At 39.1% G+C, this 18687-nt stretch overlaps 1 protein-coding gene across 1 annotated transcript in view; it reads left to right on the forward strand.

Moving 5' to 3' along the window:
• The window catches only part of PROX1 (prospero homeobox 1), a 47883-nt gene extending 41305 nt beyond the window's left edge, over window positions 1-6578 (forward strand). Inside the window, 1 exon segment of the mRNA XM_030448775.1 lies at window positions 1499-6578. Coding sequence (XP_030304635.1) covers window positions 1499-1684 — 186 coding nt within the window. The 3' untranslated portion in view covers window positions 1685-6578.
• Window positions 6579-18687: the final 12109 nt, after the last annotated feature.

The raw sequence follows: 18687 nt of genomic DNA on the forward strand, positions 1-18687 counted from the left end.
AGGCAGCCTGTCTATGGGAGCAGAGAAAAATCTGTGAGGGGTGGATTTCACTCTGGGAGGTAGACAGAGGACCTCTGCAGGCTGTGGGGCTTCTGGAAACAGTTTATCAGCTGGTGTCACGGGGATGGGGGGGTTGATCTCATGCTTATGTGATGGCAAAACGTGGCTACCAAACTGCTAGTGTTTCCCCAACAGTGACAGATGAGTGAGGCTCCAGAGCTCTATTGTGTCGAGTAAAATGAGCACATTTCCAGACAGATTTCTTGAAAGTGGCTTCTAAAGGAAGAAGAACAAAAGCCTGAAGTAGAGGATAAAGTGCTGGCCCTGATCTCACAGTGTGACATGCATTCATTGAAAGAGTGAGATCTGCCCAAGTGTCCACTGGCCAGAGGGATGGTTCAAGTGGCCCCTATTCCAGGTTGGAGAACTCTTGGCAGAGTGGGCAAAGAATAGCAGTGAGGGAACACTTGCTATTATAAGCACACTGGCTACTGGCCGGCTGTGTGTTAGCAGTTCTAAAGCTCTGAAGCCATATTACCATAATAAAAATGGAAAATAATACCTTTATGGAGATGACCTCAACCTTGCAACTGACCTACTATTCATTATAGTGATTGTTTTAAAGTCATTTAAGGCAGAGGGTAAGAAGGTGGTGCTATGACAACTCTCTAAGATTAATTACCAAAGTTTGGAGGTAACTGTGTTTTTAAAATTTCACCCATTGTTCAGGAGCTTCAGAGAGTGTCATGTCCCTGCTAGCTCACCCTTGGGCTCACCAGTGAAGTGACAGTGACATTTAGAAAACCCAGATGAGTTTAACATGTTCCAGCTCAGGGGCCACTTGGAGCACAAGGCATCCATTGATGAGGTTGGGTTTTATTTGCAGGCTTCTGTAAAAGAAGAGAAGACCATAATATCTCCCACAAAAAACATCTTATGGGGGTCTCGTGCAAGGAAGTTGTTAACTGAAGGTTTGCTTGCTTGCTCGCTCATTCTTAAACTATGAACAACAACCAGAAATACCCTATTTCTTTGCTAGCTCTCAGCCCTGGTTGTGACCAATGTTAAGCACAGAGGTACAGAGGGCTTTCTTTGCCTGCCTAACTAACATGTAAGTTCCTACATGGAGAGGAGACCATAGCTGTAAATGCACGGGTAAAAGATCAAGCAGAGATTTCTCTCCTTGAAGACAATTGTGTTTGTTTCCCCTCCTGCTAATTATATCCTACAAATCCCCGACGCTGCAAACCCAGTAACATTTTGTTACCTACATTCTGTCAGTACTTTACAAAGATCTCTAACACATGTTATAAAAGTTATTGCTATAGTACTATATATAACAGCTTTGCATAAGAGAATAGAAGGCTGCCACATTTAGAAAATGCAGGTGCTATGTAAGCCCCTTTCTGAAAGAAAGAACTTAGCTCAGTTTCCTTTGAAGAACCAGAGACTTGAAATTGAAAACTGTATTAATGCCATTGTCTCCTTGTATCAGCAGGTTCCAGAGAGATTCCTGGAAGTGGCTCAGATCACGTTACGGGAGTTTTTCAATGCCATTATCGCAGGCAAAGATGTTGATCCTTCCTGGAAGAAGGCCATATACAAGGTCATCTGTAAGCTGGACAGTGAGGTCCCTGAGATTTTCAAATCCCCAAACTGCCTACAAGAGCTTCTTCATGAGTAGAGAGTTCAGCAGCTATTTATGAATGTATGAAAGTAGCAGTCCTCTTCTGATGCCCAAGTCATGTGTGTCTCTATTTTAATTTCATATATATGTGTATCACAGACATATATATGTATATGAAATTAGACTCTGATCCCTCCTGGATTTAAGTTTTCATTCACGTCCAAGGGGATGGTTATTTTACTTCAGCCTTCGGTTTACTTTTGCCCGAGACCCTTAACATTTGGAGAATCAACGGTGTTAATTTTCAGGGAGAAGAGTTTGGAAGCATGTAAAAGCCTCTCTTAGCAAGTTAGGGCATTATGTTTAAAAATGCTTTGTCAGATTTATTGCTTGCTGCAAAGTGGCATTTTGTCTTAGTAGGACTAATGTCATGGCACAATACTACAGACAATGAAGTTTATATTATGTTTATACTGCTAAAGGTCTGAACTCTGTGGAGTCACTTCATAAGCTTCAAGGTTGTTGTTTTTTTTATTTTATATACTTTTTAACCAATAACTAGATTCTTTCTGTACTTCAAACAAATGACAACTCACTTCAAGAAGTGATACCCAAAAAAAAAAAAAAAAGAAAACCCTGTTCTTCATGCTTTCCTTATAGAAATTATAAACACCCTGCACCAGTAATCAACATGCCAGGTTGTTGGTTCTCTAAATTGCAGCAAGGGATGTTTGCACAAATCAAATGCTGTTCTTGCAGGGTGAGGCCAGTAGTTCATGCACAATATTGTGTCAACCATACTAATTTTAGAATATGGTCAGCTTATTAAAGTGGAAGCATTTCACTCTCCATGGAGTATAAATTAAACCTTCAGCGTCCTATATTGCCATGTCTCTGTCTTACTTGAAATGGCTTTAGTCCCCGAATTTGTTCTTTTCCAAGAACATTCTGCCCCTAAAATCCCCTTTCCAGTACACAAAGTTTTCAGTCTGTATTCCACATCTGCCCTGAAAAGCACTTTTTGAATGATTTTAGATATGGAAGAAAGCACCTCACATTTCTGAGGCAAAGGGAAAAAAAAAAACAAAAACAAAAAACAAAAACAAATGAACCAGCTTGTTTGTAGCTGTAAAATATAATTAATCTTTTCCTAATCAGAAGAATAATAAATGCATTTTCATAAAAATCTAATCAAGCATATACAAAAATTGCAGCGTCCTCCTGGCTATGCAGGGTTCAGATAGCCAAAACTGGATTTTTAGAGTTACACTAAGTGCAGCTTTAAAAAAAAATAAAATCAATTTGAGCAGTATGCTGCACTTCTGAAGCTGGAACTAGTCTTGACCAAAATCTGAGCTACAATGTAAAGTCCATGATGGATCTGGGTTTACCTGCATGCTATACCATGATATGTCAGCAGACAGAAAGAAAGCTAGCTGCTAGTTCTCATGCTTTCTTCAGTGGCTCTCCTTTTCTCATGTTGTCAGAAAGGTATTGTCTCCAGAAGTTTTGGGGGAAGGTTGAATATTCTGTGGCACTCTGTATTTGTCATTTTCTCTGTTGTCTTTTGTATGGATGCAGTAAGAATTTATTGTTATCATCAATAGTATTTTCCTCTACATAATTCAATTTGAATCTAGAGGAAGTTCCTAATTAGCTGTGAATTATATTTAGACCACCGAGGATATTGGTATCTTATTTCTTTATTTTAAAATTACATTTTGACTTTGGAGAGTGAAAGTTTACCCATGTGACTGAAGAGCTGACCTGATCATTGCAATTTCACTTCATTTACAAATACTGCTGATAGACAGAAATGTATGAAAGCAATTATTGTTAGCAGAAAGCCTTAAAAACCTGCTGACTTCAAGTTAAACAGCACAATCCTACGATTCCCTGTCATTCTTTTCAAGCACTGGCAGTATCTGTGGAGTATAGGCAATGCAGACAAAAGCATGGGAAGAAGTGCCAACATTTTCACTATGCATTAAAAGGAAAACAAATCTTCTTGATCTTAGGCTCCCTAAGAGTACCTAATACTGTACGTATCCTTACAGTAGACAGGATTTGTCTTTTTCTTTCTTTTATTTTCTTCCATTTTCTTTAGTTTTCTTCTTTTTTAAATTTTTTAATTTTTTTTTGTTTTAATTACTGCATGCATGATTTGGTAAACATTACACTTCATAAAGATGCAGCTCCAAGGAATTCTGAGAAAGAAAGGATGAAAGTAGTGTTCATGCACTTTTTTGATTTATGGGAAGAAGTGGCATAAAATGCTCAAGTTTTAATACAGTAAGTTCATCATTGGCATACCATCAGAAACAAATTATAACACTGCATTGTCACCTTGGACATAAGAAAGCAAAGCCATACTTTAATCATACTATGTGGACATACTACTAGCTACCATCTCAATCTGTGATTTTACTGTTTCTTTTATTATGTTTGTTATTATTATTATTATTAATGTTATTATTATTAATATTATTATTATTTGGCTGCAATGTGATTCACATAATCTAAATAAGTGAAATTGTGTACTCAACACTTGGATGTTGTTGCATTTATTTGCATTTATTTATTTATTTATAAGTAGCATAATCTCAATAGTAAATGAGGCATAGGAATTAAAAGTAGATATTTCAGCTTAAAAAAAAAACCAACAAACAAACCCTGCTTCATCAGAAAAAGGAGTAAACAATAATTTGATCATTTCAGTGATGTGTTTTTTTTGCATTTTATAGCCATATTGCCTTTGTGCCTCCCAATACACCTGAAATTACAAATACATGGTATAGCTCCTACTAAATTTTAAGTAGAAAGCAGTTTCTTTCAAATTATCTCAATATTGTTTCACTAAAAATGGCTAGAAGGCAGGAGGCTATTTTTATTGTAATGAAAAGTTTACATAGGGAAAAGAATTTCAAAATCCATGTAGAAACTCCATGTTGCCATTCATTTACTGCTAATTCACATTTATTTCTGCATATAAACTTGAGGTTATAGTCTGTGCCTAGACCTTTAATGCACCAGCGGAAGGATTAAAGAAATCCTTCAAAATACCAGTTTTCCCCCACAAGTACAATTGTTCTTGTGCCTTCTGTGGCTTACAATTTTCATCTTTTGACCTTTATTTTTCAATTAGTACAGCTGCAATAAACACTGATTTTATTTTTTTTTTCCACCTGTTTGACATAATGTTGATAGCTATGCATATTTTGTGTCTTTTTAAAAATGAAAAAAAGAAAAAAAAACAACAAAGCAGGAGAATACGTTTTTGAAGAAGAGAATTTTTAGAACAGTTTGATAATGCAAATTATTTTTTTCTCAATTGTTTGAGCAGCATTCAAGTTTTGAAAATTCTTGTAGAAGCCAATTTTTTGTAACTGTGGTGCAAATCTTGTGTTTTCTTAGCCTGATGAAAAGTAGTATAGAAGCAATATTTCATACGTGACATATGTGCATATACATATGCAGTCACACACAAAGACAAAAGGTGTGGGTATATGTATATATATATATGTATATATATACACACACACAGAAACACACACACAAAATATGCGTATGAAGTGAAAAGCTTACCTTTTTCCTATCTAGATTAAGAACCTATTTTAGACATTTGTTATGTTTTGTGAGAAGAATGTTCTATTTGAAACTACAAAAACATTTAATTCTTACTGTATCTCTGGTTGTTTAATGGGAACGTTTCACATTTAATGGTAAACACGTGGAAGATGTTAGAATGTAGTAATTATTTAAGAAAGTGTTCACCCATGTATTCCTGAGGTTTGCTTTGTGCCTCTGAGTATTATTTAATTAAAGTGTTTTAAGTTTGCAGAATCTTTGTTACTGTACCAGGTACGTGGGTGAACATTGAAAATTGAGGGGAACTTTTATAAAGCAATGTAAATATTCAACCTTATGGCTGTTCTTGCATAAAGACGTAAGATTTTAATAACTACATTCTGAAAACATCTGTTGACTTTCTAAGAAACACTACAGTAACTGTATAGATAGTTGAAAGCATTCTTGAAAATCCAGCTCTCTACTTTTAAAAGTTAAGTCTTTCATCAGATGTCAAGGGAATGGGTAATACAGTTTCTGTAAAATTGCAGAATTTTTTTCTATGTATATGAAGTCAGTTAGTAGAAAAATGTTTTTTTCCACAGGTTAATATTAATTAAGAAATAAAGGTGAAGATTTTGTGGCTTTAAAGATAGGATTTTCACCAGCAGCATTGAAAGACTATACATATATATATATACAGAAAGATATATATATATATATATAAAATGGAAAGTGGTTTACAAAACCCCCAAAATGAGCACTGTACATGAGAAGTGAAAGCAAAAACTATATTTGCCATTTGTATTATATAGCAATCATTTGTGTTAATAGTGCAAATGTTTCCTTCTGATACCAACTGTGTTTGAAAATTCCGATGCGCATTGTTTTCAAAAAGCTCCCCTTTAGGAATGTAACTGGTTTATATGAGTAAGCAGTTACTGTATTGCACTTAAATGTTCTTTTGAAGGAAATGCAATTTTGTTTTCTGTAGAACTGTTGGTTGTAAACCATCTATAAACTGAAGCTAAAAATGCTCATGTTTAGAGCTGGGATGAAAACTGGTATTTAACCTTTGTATCTTCTTAGGAATATCCTTTTTAGTGTATGAAAGGTGGTGGCAGTATGACTTGATTTAGTCTTTTCATCTGAGCCACAGTCACCTCTCTCCCGAAGCAGCCACCTTCCAAATGCACAAATATACTGGGATATTTAGAAACAAGTCTAGAAGAAACAGTGAGCTTATATTTTTCTCTAAAATCCATCCTTTCTGCACTAGTTGTACCACTTGAGTGAGATGTTAGAGAAACACTATAACCATCTCATTACCATATAATGTGTAAGAGTCAGAAACTAAAAAAAAAGGAGGAAAAACAAAACAAAACAAAGAAAAGAGCCTCTTTAGGTTGGTTTTAATACTGTCCAGAAGAGTCAAAGGTTAAGGTTTAAACTGATATTGTCCCAGCCATTACTCATATGTATATAGTTACAAAAGTGACAAAACACTGCCTTTATATTATTTAGCAATATGTTGTAAATAGCATTATTAAGCTCTTTTTTTGTAATAAAGACCCTTTAATTTGAAAATAGTACAATAACTGAACTGTTAAAGTCAATTTTTGATTTTTTTTATTTTATTTTTTAGCTAGAGGCAATTTCAACTGTGGATTTTTTTTGTTGTTGTCTATTGTTCTGAAGACTTTGCATAATTTATTGGTTTAATTTATCCTAATTTATTTGATGAAGGTGTACAATTTTGTATTACCAAGGATGTACTGTAATATTAATTGATGACAAGATAAAACAATAAGACTCCCCTGTCCGTTTGGAAAAAAAGGTGCAGTAGACAATTGATTGAGAAAAGTTACAATTCTAGCTTGGCAGCTACTAAATTTAAGATAAACACAGGAAAAATGTTGGGGGGGGGGGCGGGATTTTATTTTGTGTGTTTAAAGCTTTTGTATACTCTCCAGACTTTTACCTTTTTGCTTTGTACCACTTAAAAGATACAGTAGTTCAATTGCCTTGTGTGCCTTCCATCTTCTCTAAACTGAATGTATGTGCAGTATATATGCAAGCTTGTGCAAAATAAAATATAAATTACAAGCTCATTGCCATTGTTTATATTTATTTCCAAAAGTTTATTTTGCCCCATGTCAAGAAGTGAACCTTTCTGCTGCACCCAGGCTGTGCCTGACACTGTAGTCCTCTGAAGGTTTTCTTTCCCCCTTAGTTTGAATTATTTATTAATGAAACTGCCAGCCCTCTTGCAAAATGGATATAATGATTTATCTAATCTGGTGTCCTACCTCCAGCACCGGTTTAGACAATGAATGTTGTTTTGCAATAGTCTATCAGACAAGGAATAACTGCTTGCAAGCGACATGCTATGTCTGAGGCACAAACAGCCCTTTAAATTATATGTAGCTAATGTGAGCTAGAAACTACTTCTCTTTATGGTGTTTAATAATTTTCTGAATATACCTGCTGTGCTGGTGTCCTGCAACTGGGAGTTCCAGAAGTCAGGTGAATCTAGAATAATGCTTGTGTTGATGTAGTTCACATTTGTTCCTGTTATCAGTTTGTCCTTGTTAATGGTAGAGTCCAGATACCATTTTATATTATTTTTATTACAATCTATCACTCTTTCTTGGGTCAGTTCCCTTTCGAGCTGTATAATCATTAGCACTATATATTACTGCTCTGTTCTTACACAGTTCCTCGAAACACAGCTCTCATTTGTTCACTGTTTTTCTTTAGTCCAGTGCTATTTCTGCTGTTGCATTTGCATCTTAAAATTCTGAGGTTGAGTGAACTTTTGATTTACATTATTGTCTGCATTTTAGATATAAAAGGTCTCTTTTTGGCTTAGAATTGGTGCAGATGGCAGTAAGATGGTAGCTTATTTGGATCACAAAATTGCACAGGAATTTTCTGATTTTTAAGAAGGAGCATGTTAAAAATATTTTTTCATGTGAGGTATTTTATTTTCAGAACCTTCCCTAGTTCAGCTTCAAGACTCCAGAGAGCTGGGCTGGAGCCTGAATCCAGATTTAACTACACTGTTACAACCAAATAAATACTTTCTATCTGCAACAGCAATTAAAACTCCTCATCTTTTTATACAACAGGAGTTGCATTTGCTGGGCCACATCAACACCAGGTGTAAAGGAGATCTGTGGAAGCTCACCAAGTTGCATCTATGGAACTAATAGTCATTGAGGTCTAGGATCTCTATAGCAAACAAATTACATTTCCTAGCTCATGTCTATCCACATTAGCAAAGCAACATATTAGTAGCATTTTCAGGTCAAAATACCTGACATCTGTGTAATTTCTTAAGGAACTTACTAACTGCCCATGTATTTGGGAGGTAGCTAAGAGCAGGGCATGGTGAGCAGGGCAGATTGCGGTGTCTGAGATGAAGAACATGTCGAGGCCCCTGGTTCATCCACTCCAGAAGCCTCCAGCCTTGAGGAGGTCCCCTGCCAGTCTTGGTTCAGAGCAAGTGCTGGCATCCCAGGAGGAAGCTGCTGGGAAACCATGAAAATGCTTTCCTTGTCAGAGGGAAGCCAAAGAGAGGGTGAGGAGACCAAATCCAGGCAGCTGGTTAAGCGCAGATTTATAAAAGCAGCTACAGATTACATTGGGAGGGGGGTGATTTTTGTAATAGCTATTTAGACTCAACTAGATGGAGTAGAGGGAGATCATCCTCAGATGCCCAGACCCAAGGATAGAAGCTGCATGGGTAATTGCTTGCTTGCCCTATCCCCTGATCAGTTTTCCTCTCAAATACATGTTCTATGAAATACAAGACACCATTTGCCATTTCAGCCTGCAGTGGAAAGCATACAGATCTCTAACTAAGAAATCCTAGCTACTGGCATCTCAGAATACTGGAGGATTCAGAGCTAGACTGGAACTTGGCAAGTAGTCCCTGCCATTGCAGAGGGCCAAATCAACTTTCCCAGGCTTCAAGCACCCTGAAATGATCCAAATTCTGCAGATCTGGCCATCTGTGCTTGGAAATCCTCAGTTCCCCTTGTACCTGGAGTTTTTACAATAGGGAAGATACCATGTTCTAGCTTAAAAATCTGAAGAAATTGTCATGAATTGTCCCTGAACAAGGCAAATACAGCAATTTTATGTCACTGAGACCATCACTAGGCAATGGAGCCCTTTACACATCACATTACTGACAAGCCCAACGTAGAAGGCTGCATTTTTTAATTTGAGAGCCTGAAAGAGTTAAACGCTCCCATTTTCTTGGTCTCTACCCTTATGCCCAGTCTAGGTTGTGCCAACACAATTTCTATGGAGATGATCCCTTCTTATCCAGTTTTCCCTCTTTGTTAGGAGAGTAAAGGAACTGAGGGCTGAGTTGCAGCACACAACTGACTGTGCTGAGGGAATAATGGCAAATGAGTCTGTCACTCTCTGCAATGGGTTACAGTGCTTCCCCCCCACCCCCCAAAACTGATCTGATTCAGTTTTAAAACATGGCAGAAAATACATTATCTTTGCTAAAGCTTACTGTTGAACAGGGATGGAGGGCTCCCATGGTGGTGGCACAACTGCTAGATAAAAAGCAGTGGGAGAGTGGGAGGATTCTTTCCCTGTGTGGTGCAAGTCTGTGACCCTCTGGGCATGCTGCAAAGCCTCCTTGGGGGCATTTGGAGAAGCTGCCTATTAAAGGGTGATCAATTGGTGGGTGCAGAAAATCCATCACTTGCTACAATGCTTATTTTTGAGTACAGCTTATTAGTGTCACTAGCATACATGTACCTCAAAGAGGTGAAAGAAGTATATTTACATATTATTTGTTTCTTGACATTCAAATGAATTCTTGTTGGCTTAGGATAGCCTGTCTCTTTCCAGGCCTCCAGAGCAGAGTGACTCTAATGCAGAGCAAGGACCCCCCCATACCTCACTCTGCACAGAGTCTGTGAGGCTGTGATTGCATTTTCATTAATAAATCCTAGGCTGGGTGAGTGAATAGTGGTACCTTCCCATTTACTTGGTAATCAGTGTGGAAAAAACCCACAAATCAACAAACAAGCAAACAAGCTATTTGCTTTACAGCAAAACACATGAAAATGAACTGCTTTTTGCACCCAAAGGCAGTTAATTGCACGCCGTTCTATTTTATTCTTAAAAATTATACTTAGGTTGAGACTCTAGCTAGGCAAAGGATAAAAGAAAAAAAAAAAAAAGAGAGAGAGAGAGAGAGAGAGATGGCACAGATAGCTAAAGAAATACTACCAGCTCCAATGTAAATATGTTTGCAGTTTGCAAGAGATCTGCCAGTCAAGCAGCTGTGGGAGGTAACAGGGGAGAACGCATGAGAGGAAAAAGTCTTGTGGCAACAGTGGCCAGTTTCATTATGGCCACTGCCAGACTGTGAAACAACTCTGGGGGCTTGAAATCCTATTGCCTATTAAAACTGGGCATGACAGCTCTTTTTTATGCTTCACCAACCAGAGATGGAACTGTGTCCTAGGGGAAATAAGGAAAAATATTTATTACAAGTGTTTAACACCTTTTAGTACAAAACAACCCTAATATGCAACACTCAAGGATAATTCATGCCAGCACATGTAAAACCAAAGGGAATCACTTATCAGCTCAATAATTTGGTCAGAGCTTTTATAGGAAGAGATGATGCTCCAGTCAAAACCCTGCACCCAGATTTCTCTGAAGAGGAGGTACTTCACATTTTTTGTAATATTATTTTTACAGTTTCTCAGTAATCTACATAAGGGTCTGATGATAACACACCCATGCCAGGGACTGCATGGCTGCCTGAATTGGATTGAAGAGCAACCATTCAGACTGGAGATCTACCTGCCCCTCATGCAGGACAGTGGTTGTTGGCTTATTTAAGAAAGCTACAGAAGTTAGGAGTGGATCTTGAACAGCCCACAAGGCTAAGGTTTAAACTGCTTTAAAGGTTCATCTGAAAAACGTCAGTTTGCCTTAAATTGAAAACACCTTGGAAGTCGTAGGACACGTGGGTCAAGGGATGTATTTCAAGTGTTTCCTAATAAAATGAGTGTTTAGAAATTCTCTGCTTTCTTACATGGAATTACGTGTTATGACTTCCCAGCTTTGGGTGAAACTGAGAGCTGAGGCAGGGAGCTCCACCAACATGGAGTGGCAAATCCTCAAGCACTTTGAAAAGACTGAGCTCAAAGCTTTTCATGCAATCAGCTGCCTGTCCCCATTTTTTAGACAGCAAAACAGACATGGGATGGCTCCATCTCCTCCCCAGGACCATGGTCCTGCCTACCACGGCACCAGGAACAGTGCCTGGTCCTCTACCCCCAGCCTGGGCGCAGGGCTGCAGCCAGCCCTCTGCCTTACTCATTAACACTCCCTGTTATTCATTAACAGCCCAAGCAAGGGCTTCCTGCACAGTCCTCCCAAAGCCCCTGGTCCATGTTGTGCAATGGACACACTGCTGCCATTCCCATCTTATTTCCTAGTGGAAACCTTGCTTTATGGCTTCTTTTTACATCCTTGCAAGGGACCATAGCTATTATTTTAAAATACAGCTCAACCAGCAATTTACTTTCTCAGAACCAGGGACCACAAAGAAATTGGAAAAGCCTGACTGTGGCCCTGGCCCTTGAGCCAGGTGACATCTTTGGGAAGGGCCTTTCTGCCCTTCCAGAAATTTGCAGGATATTCATCAGACTTTCATGGGGACCATGACTGGCTGCTGGCTGCAGCACAGGGGGGCACAGGGCAGCCACCCCAGTGGCAGGCAGGGGCAAGAGCAGGGTTGGGGGGTACCACAGGGGGGCAATGAGGGAATCCTGGGTCTGCCAGGAATGACTCTGTGCTGGGTGGAGCAGCCAGGTGGCTGGGCAGTGCCACCTAAGCTGATTCTTGCTCTGAGATAAGGTACTGATGTCCACAGCCCATGGGCCAAGTGGGAGATGCTGGAGGAAGGCAGTGTCAGCAAGGGTCCAGACATCCCACCACAACCAGAACCTTTCTCAGTGGGGTGAAGCCAGTGCCCAGCAGTGGGTAGCCCTGCCCTTGACAAGGGCACCTTGCAAGGGAAACACCCTTCCTAGTGTTTCCATATTTCAGCACCATTTTTTTATGTCTTTGGAGGAGGGGAAGTGCAAGGGGAAGTGTGTGGGGGGGGGAATGACGACTGCAGTTTTGACAACATGAGCATGGCAGCAACCCCAGCAAATACACATGTATGTTGACCCCAGCAAAAGATCTGTACAACTGCCTTGTGATTCTGAATATAGGATTACATCACTTGCAACATTCAGGATTTGTCCAAAACAGGGTACTCTTAATTTATTTTTTTAAATAAATAATACCAGTAATATATAGTAGTTATTTTTGTTAATAACCTTAAGGAACTTGGTTCTTCCATAAGTATAAATTAAGTGTATTAATCTGATTTCAAATGACCTGAAAAGAGGATGAAAAAAGTACAAGAGTAGAGAAAATGGAGGGGGAGTAGGGGCGAAGGGGGGCAGCGAGGGTGTTGACTGAAAAAGAAAGAAAATTATCCCAATTCTAGCACTGCTGGAAAAACGTGAAAGTTATTGCCGCACAAAGAACCTCTTGAACTGCTCTGCCTTCCAAAATTTCTACTGCACTCTCTGCAGTTACTTGTGTATGGCAGAAGCAGCATCTTTGTATTATATGAACAGTCTGCTTCATAATCAAATACCATCTGTCGCTACATCTGAACTTGTTTTCAACATCTGTGCGTTCTGGTCTTAACAAAGCTTTAAAAACTAATTCAAAAACTTTCACAGATCACTGACTAAATATGTACATTTACCATCTTTCATATTGGTTTAAAATATTTCTTCTATAGCTGCATCCCCTTGGCTGGGAATAGTTAAGATGTATACACTGAGTTGCTTTATTAAGCTTATTTTCTAATGGCCTTGGGTAGCCAAGTGCAAAAGAGGGACACTTGCTCAGGCACCGAGAGGACCCATCATATTCTTTCTTGGTGCCAATACAGTCCCTTTCTGCCAATGAGAAACCTGAAAGTTGATCAGCTACCATACCCCAATTACTCAAAATGACACTACAGATAAAACTGCAACCAAGGGGAGAATCAACTGTATGGCTTATATGCTGCTAAAGTGTGTCTGAACAAATGGTGAAGTAAAATCATGAGAGCCCTCAGGAGGATAAGTACGTTGTTACTTTGCACATGCTTCAGAAATGTGAAGTACATCTTTACAGAACTTTTGGCCAACCCCCTGGCAGATGTTGACCAGTTTTGCTTATGTATACATCAGTTGCAGAACACTAAAACAGAGATTGGAAATTTTAATTTAGTCAAGGCAGTTGGGCTAAAATGATGGCTTTTGTTGAAACCATTAAATAGAGCTGCCTAATGAAGTACAGTACAGCACTGGCAGACTGAGCCCTGATGAGATGCAGCAGCTTCCAAACTGCAGCCCTGCAAAGGGGAAGAAGGAAGCTTGCAAGTCTTTAACTAAAGTGGAATGGCGACAGCCCTTGTAAAGCTGCGTTTGAGTCTGTGTTTGAGGGCAGACGCACTTGTACATTATCGCCCTGACATTTTAACCATTAGTTGGAAATGTGCCGTTGCGGTTCCTGCCATATATTTCTCAATCCTACTTGTTAGAAAGTGAGCTAATAGACAGCGTGATGAAGTGATCATAAATTCACTTTCAAAGGGCATTTGGGTTCAGAGCCTAAAGATTGAATATGGCAAATTCTTAGGCACGGGGAAGAAGGTGGGGGCCAGGAGGGTCATTCTCACTGATGGGTTCAGTGATTGATTCCACTACAGAACTATATTTGCCCTTTACTTGGCTGTTTAACACAGAATAGCTATAATAGGTTCCCAATCCATTATTCCTCTTTCTCCAAGGGTCACTATGAAGTTGAAAGAAAATATAACCTTGGCTGTGATAAAATAAACTTTAACATTATCAGGTTTTTGGAAATTGGAAGGTGTCTGATTGCTTTATATAGGATACACACAAACACACACACACACACACAGGGTTATAATATAATCCTCCATGCTGCTTCTGACAAATGGTTATTACCATTCAGGATTGGTTTTTTGCTCATGCAATAATATGTGTCGTGCAAGTCCACACAGCCTTGAAATTCTTATTGTACATAGCCTTCCAAAAAGCCACATGCTGTATGCTGCTGTTTTGACTGTGATTAGCTGCATTTCTTTAAAGATAGGTGGCTTTGAATAAAATTTGCTTTGAAAGAGCAAAAATTGTCTAAAACACAAGATGAAAATGAGTGTTTTAGAACAAGGCAGCCCCCAAATATTTTCAATAATTAGGAGAGACTTATGTTCCATTTCAGTGTGTGTTATATAGTACAGAGTAAGTGCCACCATAGTGAAGTGTTTGTGAGCATTTCCCTTGTAAATCCTGTTTTTTCAGAGGGTTGCTACAACCTGCCAATTTGAAATCACACTGGGCTAACATAAACTATACACATTGTCAGCCCAGATGCAAATTTCTGTTGTTATTACCAAAAATGAAATCAAGTGAAGCTGCTGTTTTTTAGCTCATGGCAAAAGAGAATGGTTTGGAGGTGGATGAGATGAGGGCTTTTCCTTTCTGTTGTTCCTGGTTGAGATTTTGTTGTTGCAATGGTCTGATTCAAATGGGCTTGTTTTCAAAGGGATGTGTTAGGGTATGTGGATATTTTTATGCACCCCAAAATGTGAGGCACATAAAGGGGCTCAGAAAGAGGAGGGCAGCATTCTGCTTTGGTATGACTTACACACAGTCAGGCATATGGTATCTGGGGGTACACATACTGACCTCCACCCCAAGTGTTGGTTCTGCATTGTAAAGGCAGAAAAATATTAATAAAGGTCCATTCATCAATGAAATTCTGCAACAAAATACAAAATTGGTTGGCTCACCTGAAGTTACTCCTACAAACCACAGAAGCAAACTCTGGCCTCCTCCCCCCCCCCTTTTGGGATCACCTTTCAGGTTCCTGCTGAATGCCATAAGTTCTGCTTGCTGAACCATGGAGAAGGGGTCAAGCTTCCCCTTTCACATCCCCAAACCTGCACCATACCACAACCAACACATCAGAGCACAGGACTTAGGGTACCAGACATCCTCTGTTTGTCCTTGTTGGCCCCAGACAGCTCAGACCCGGGAGAGATGGTAGGAGAAGGAAGAAAAGGAGGAGGTTCAGCAGGCACCATGACCCAGGTCTTCAAGGGGCTGGGCAGAGACTCAGCAGGGTGAGCACAAAGAGCAGCTCTTACCCATGGATAGAAAGTTGGGGCCACGTGGACAAGGAATGCTCACTAAATCCACACAACTTCTTCTGTTTTGTTTTTCGCTTCAGTTTTAATTAACTAAAATTAACTAAATCAGTTTTAATTAACTAAAAAACCAATGCTCAGGTATTGCTCTCTCCTTATTGATTGAATCTTTTACTGTTTAACAAACCCTTGGTTTTGTTAACTGCCAAAGGCTGTACTGAGATGCTTGAGGCTGCTTTCTTCCAAGGACATATCTCTCCAGCCCTGCAAGACATAGGCATGTAAATCCAAACTAAAAGCAGATTTACACCAATGTAGTACAACAATACATTTTAAGAGTTAGTGGAGAAACAGGCCTAAAGTCAAAGGGTTCCATTGAGAAGCACTTGCACTTCTAGATATGTACAAATCTAGAGGCTTTTCTTCAAGTAAACCAATGGGGAGTCCCTGCATGAACAGTTGTTACCGGCTCTAAACTAGAGAGGATAAAAAGTGGCAATACCACTCTCTGGCTTCCTGGAGAAAGACAAATTAGAGAAAATGTTCCTATCACTCAGCAAATACCCACAGGTCTTGTAGTGCTTTTAAGTCAGACCCTCAGCTGATGTAACCTGAAGTGCTGTCAGTTGCAGGGTTTATCTTGCTATTGCTGGAGATGTTGGGGTATGGCTTGTGATATTTCTGGTGCTCTGGACTGAGAGACTAATGTCAGAAAATGAGACTACAACATTAGCAGTGTTACATCAATTTATATCAACTGAGGTTCCAGTCTGTTTATAGTAGCTGCAGGTTAATTTTATAAACCATTGCTTATGTACCTGCCTCCAAGACCTGCAGCAATCGGTACTAACACACACCACTTCAGCACAGAAACAAGGTCCATATTAGTCACACACTATTTTTGCCACCTGGAAAAATACCTGAATAGGTGTTTTCTACTTGAAAACAAAGGGCAGCTCCCTGCCTACTTGGAGTTAAGCTAGAATGCCACTTTTTTTGTGTATCTGAGACCCAAATGTCTGTACATTGATGCATTCCAATACAAAATTCAAGCTTCAAAATCAGAGAACCTCAGCTAAACATCAAGATTTTTCCACATAAAAAAGAAACTGTATTTGCCCTCTATGTAAGACACACAGCAAATAAAACCAATAATACCTTATCTTCTCCCAGGACCTCCCGGCCAGGAGCAACAGCAATACATATTATGATATCAATTGACTGTTTATAGGATTAAGTAAGGAATAGCTGAAACCTGCCCTTGCTTTTGAGTTTAATTCATCCAGTCACAGAACTGTGTGCTAACTACTGTGTGCTAACTACTATTATTACTATAAAATAATAATAAAAATAATAACAGAGCTTTGCACTTTAACAGCATCTTCCATCAAAAGCTATGGCAGTGTGCTTCATAAACATTACTCTGGCATCCATTACTTCAGCCCCTTTGCTTTCTCCTCCCCTTTAGCTGTAGAATTTGCATTAATGGGTAGTCTTACAAAAATACTAAGACAAGATATTGTTGCAGTGAACTGCAGAAAGAGCAAGGTAAAGTTATGTGAAAAATATGACAGAAATTCAGTAGGACGGGGATGTTATATGTTCATTTTGCTAGGCTGTGTGATATTTCTTGAATTAAAGGTACATGAATCAGTATATACCATTCAGCATGTCTTGTTTCTGAGACAAAAAATGAAGAAGAAGAAAAATGTTAGTGAAGAAAGTTTGGAAAGATACGGGATTTTTTTATTACAGATAATATTTTAAAATCTGCTTCACAGTCACATATTTCTGATGTAAATAAGTCACAGCATTCCAAGGTGCCAGGAGATGTAGGTATGGGGCTACAATTTGAGACTCTCTGGAGCAGCAATGCTCTCTTTATCTACAGTCATATGAGAGCTAGCTCACTAAACACAGTTATGAGAAATAAGAAATACAGCCACAGGTACTGTCTTCAGTGTCCTGAACCAACTTCAGAACATGGAAAGAAGAGGTTGTCTGCTCCCTGTAAGCATAGCCTGTCTCCACTAAAAAACTTCCTAGGGTGAAATTCCCACTGTGTGGATAGCCAGCACAAAGCCCATATAACCACTAAGACTGTCATAATGACTCCTTCTGTCTCAGTACTTTAAAGTGGAAGTGAAACAAAATTCTTTCAAAGACAAGTAAAACAAAATTAAGGCAAGCAGGCAGATTTGAAAAAAATTCACAGTAAAGAGGTGTTTTCTAAACAGAAACTGCTGCTACAAAGGAAAATCCCAATCTTACATCAATATCAGAGGCCTTGTTCCTCTTGCATTGCATTAGGTTTGAATATTCTCTGCACAAAGAAGCCCATCCCTCTATGACTAAGTGGCCATTTCCTTTGCTGGGCACTGCAAACAACACAAACAGCAAACTCAAATTCAGGCTGGAATCAAGCACAATTGAAATGCTGGGAGAGGCACAGATAGCAGAGGGAAAGGGGGACAGGCAGTGAGCTTCAGTGAGTTCCAGTCCAGGAACAATAAGAGATCTGTGGTCTGTGCCTCAGTTTCTCCACCCATAAAATACAAGCAAAAGGATCTTCCTGCATTAAGTACATCAATACAGACTGTCTGGGTAAACCATCAGACTACCACCAGCTATTACCCCTACAGTAATTTCATTCTGTCCTCCTCCTTTCCTCAGTATGACAGCTACTGTAGCACTAGCCCAGTAATTGGATATTCTCATGCCTCAGACTCCCTGGTATTTAATTTTTATATCATTCTCAGAACCTATCACATATTTGTTTTGATTTATTCAATATTGATCCTTTCTCTGACTTTCGAGCAGCTATCACCTTCCCCGCCTGTTCCCAGGGAATCTGCCAAGCCAGCAGTTTGTGATTTTGTCATAATACATGTGTTTTGTTCTCTGAGTGGCTGTCACAAGCTTCTGGATCTCACAAATGTTACATCCCCTCTTTTTATTCACACATTCTGTATATTAAATGTTCCCAGAGATTGGATTTCTTTCTTTTTTTTTTTTTTTGTATGTGTGTGGAGAAACGAGGCTTTCTGTATCAGTTTGCAGGTACAAATCTACACCAGGTTTAGTGGAGAAAGAGGAACTTGATTTTTGCTGTATTTGAATAAATGCTCTTATGCTGCATTTTACAACACACTATGCACACAACAGGAGAAAAAAGCAAAGGAAACTGAATGAGACAAACCTGGGGCCACACTTTCTG

This window comes from Calypte anna, chromosome 3 (genome assembly GCF_003957555.1).
Source record: "Calypte anna isolate BGI_N300 chromosome 3, bCalAnn1_v1.p, whole genome shotgun sequence".
Classification (NCBI taxonomy): Eukaryota; Metazoa; Chordata; class Aves; order Apodiformes; family Trochilidae; genus Calypte; species Calypte anna.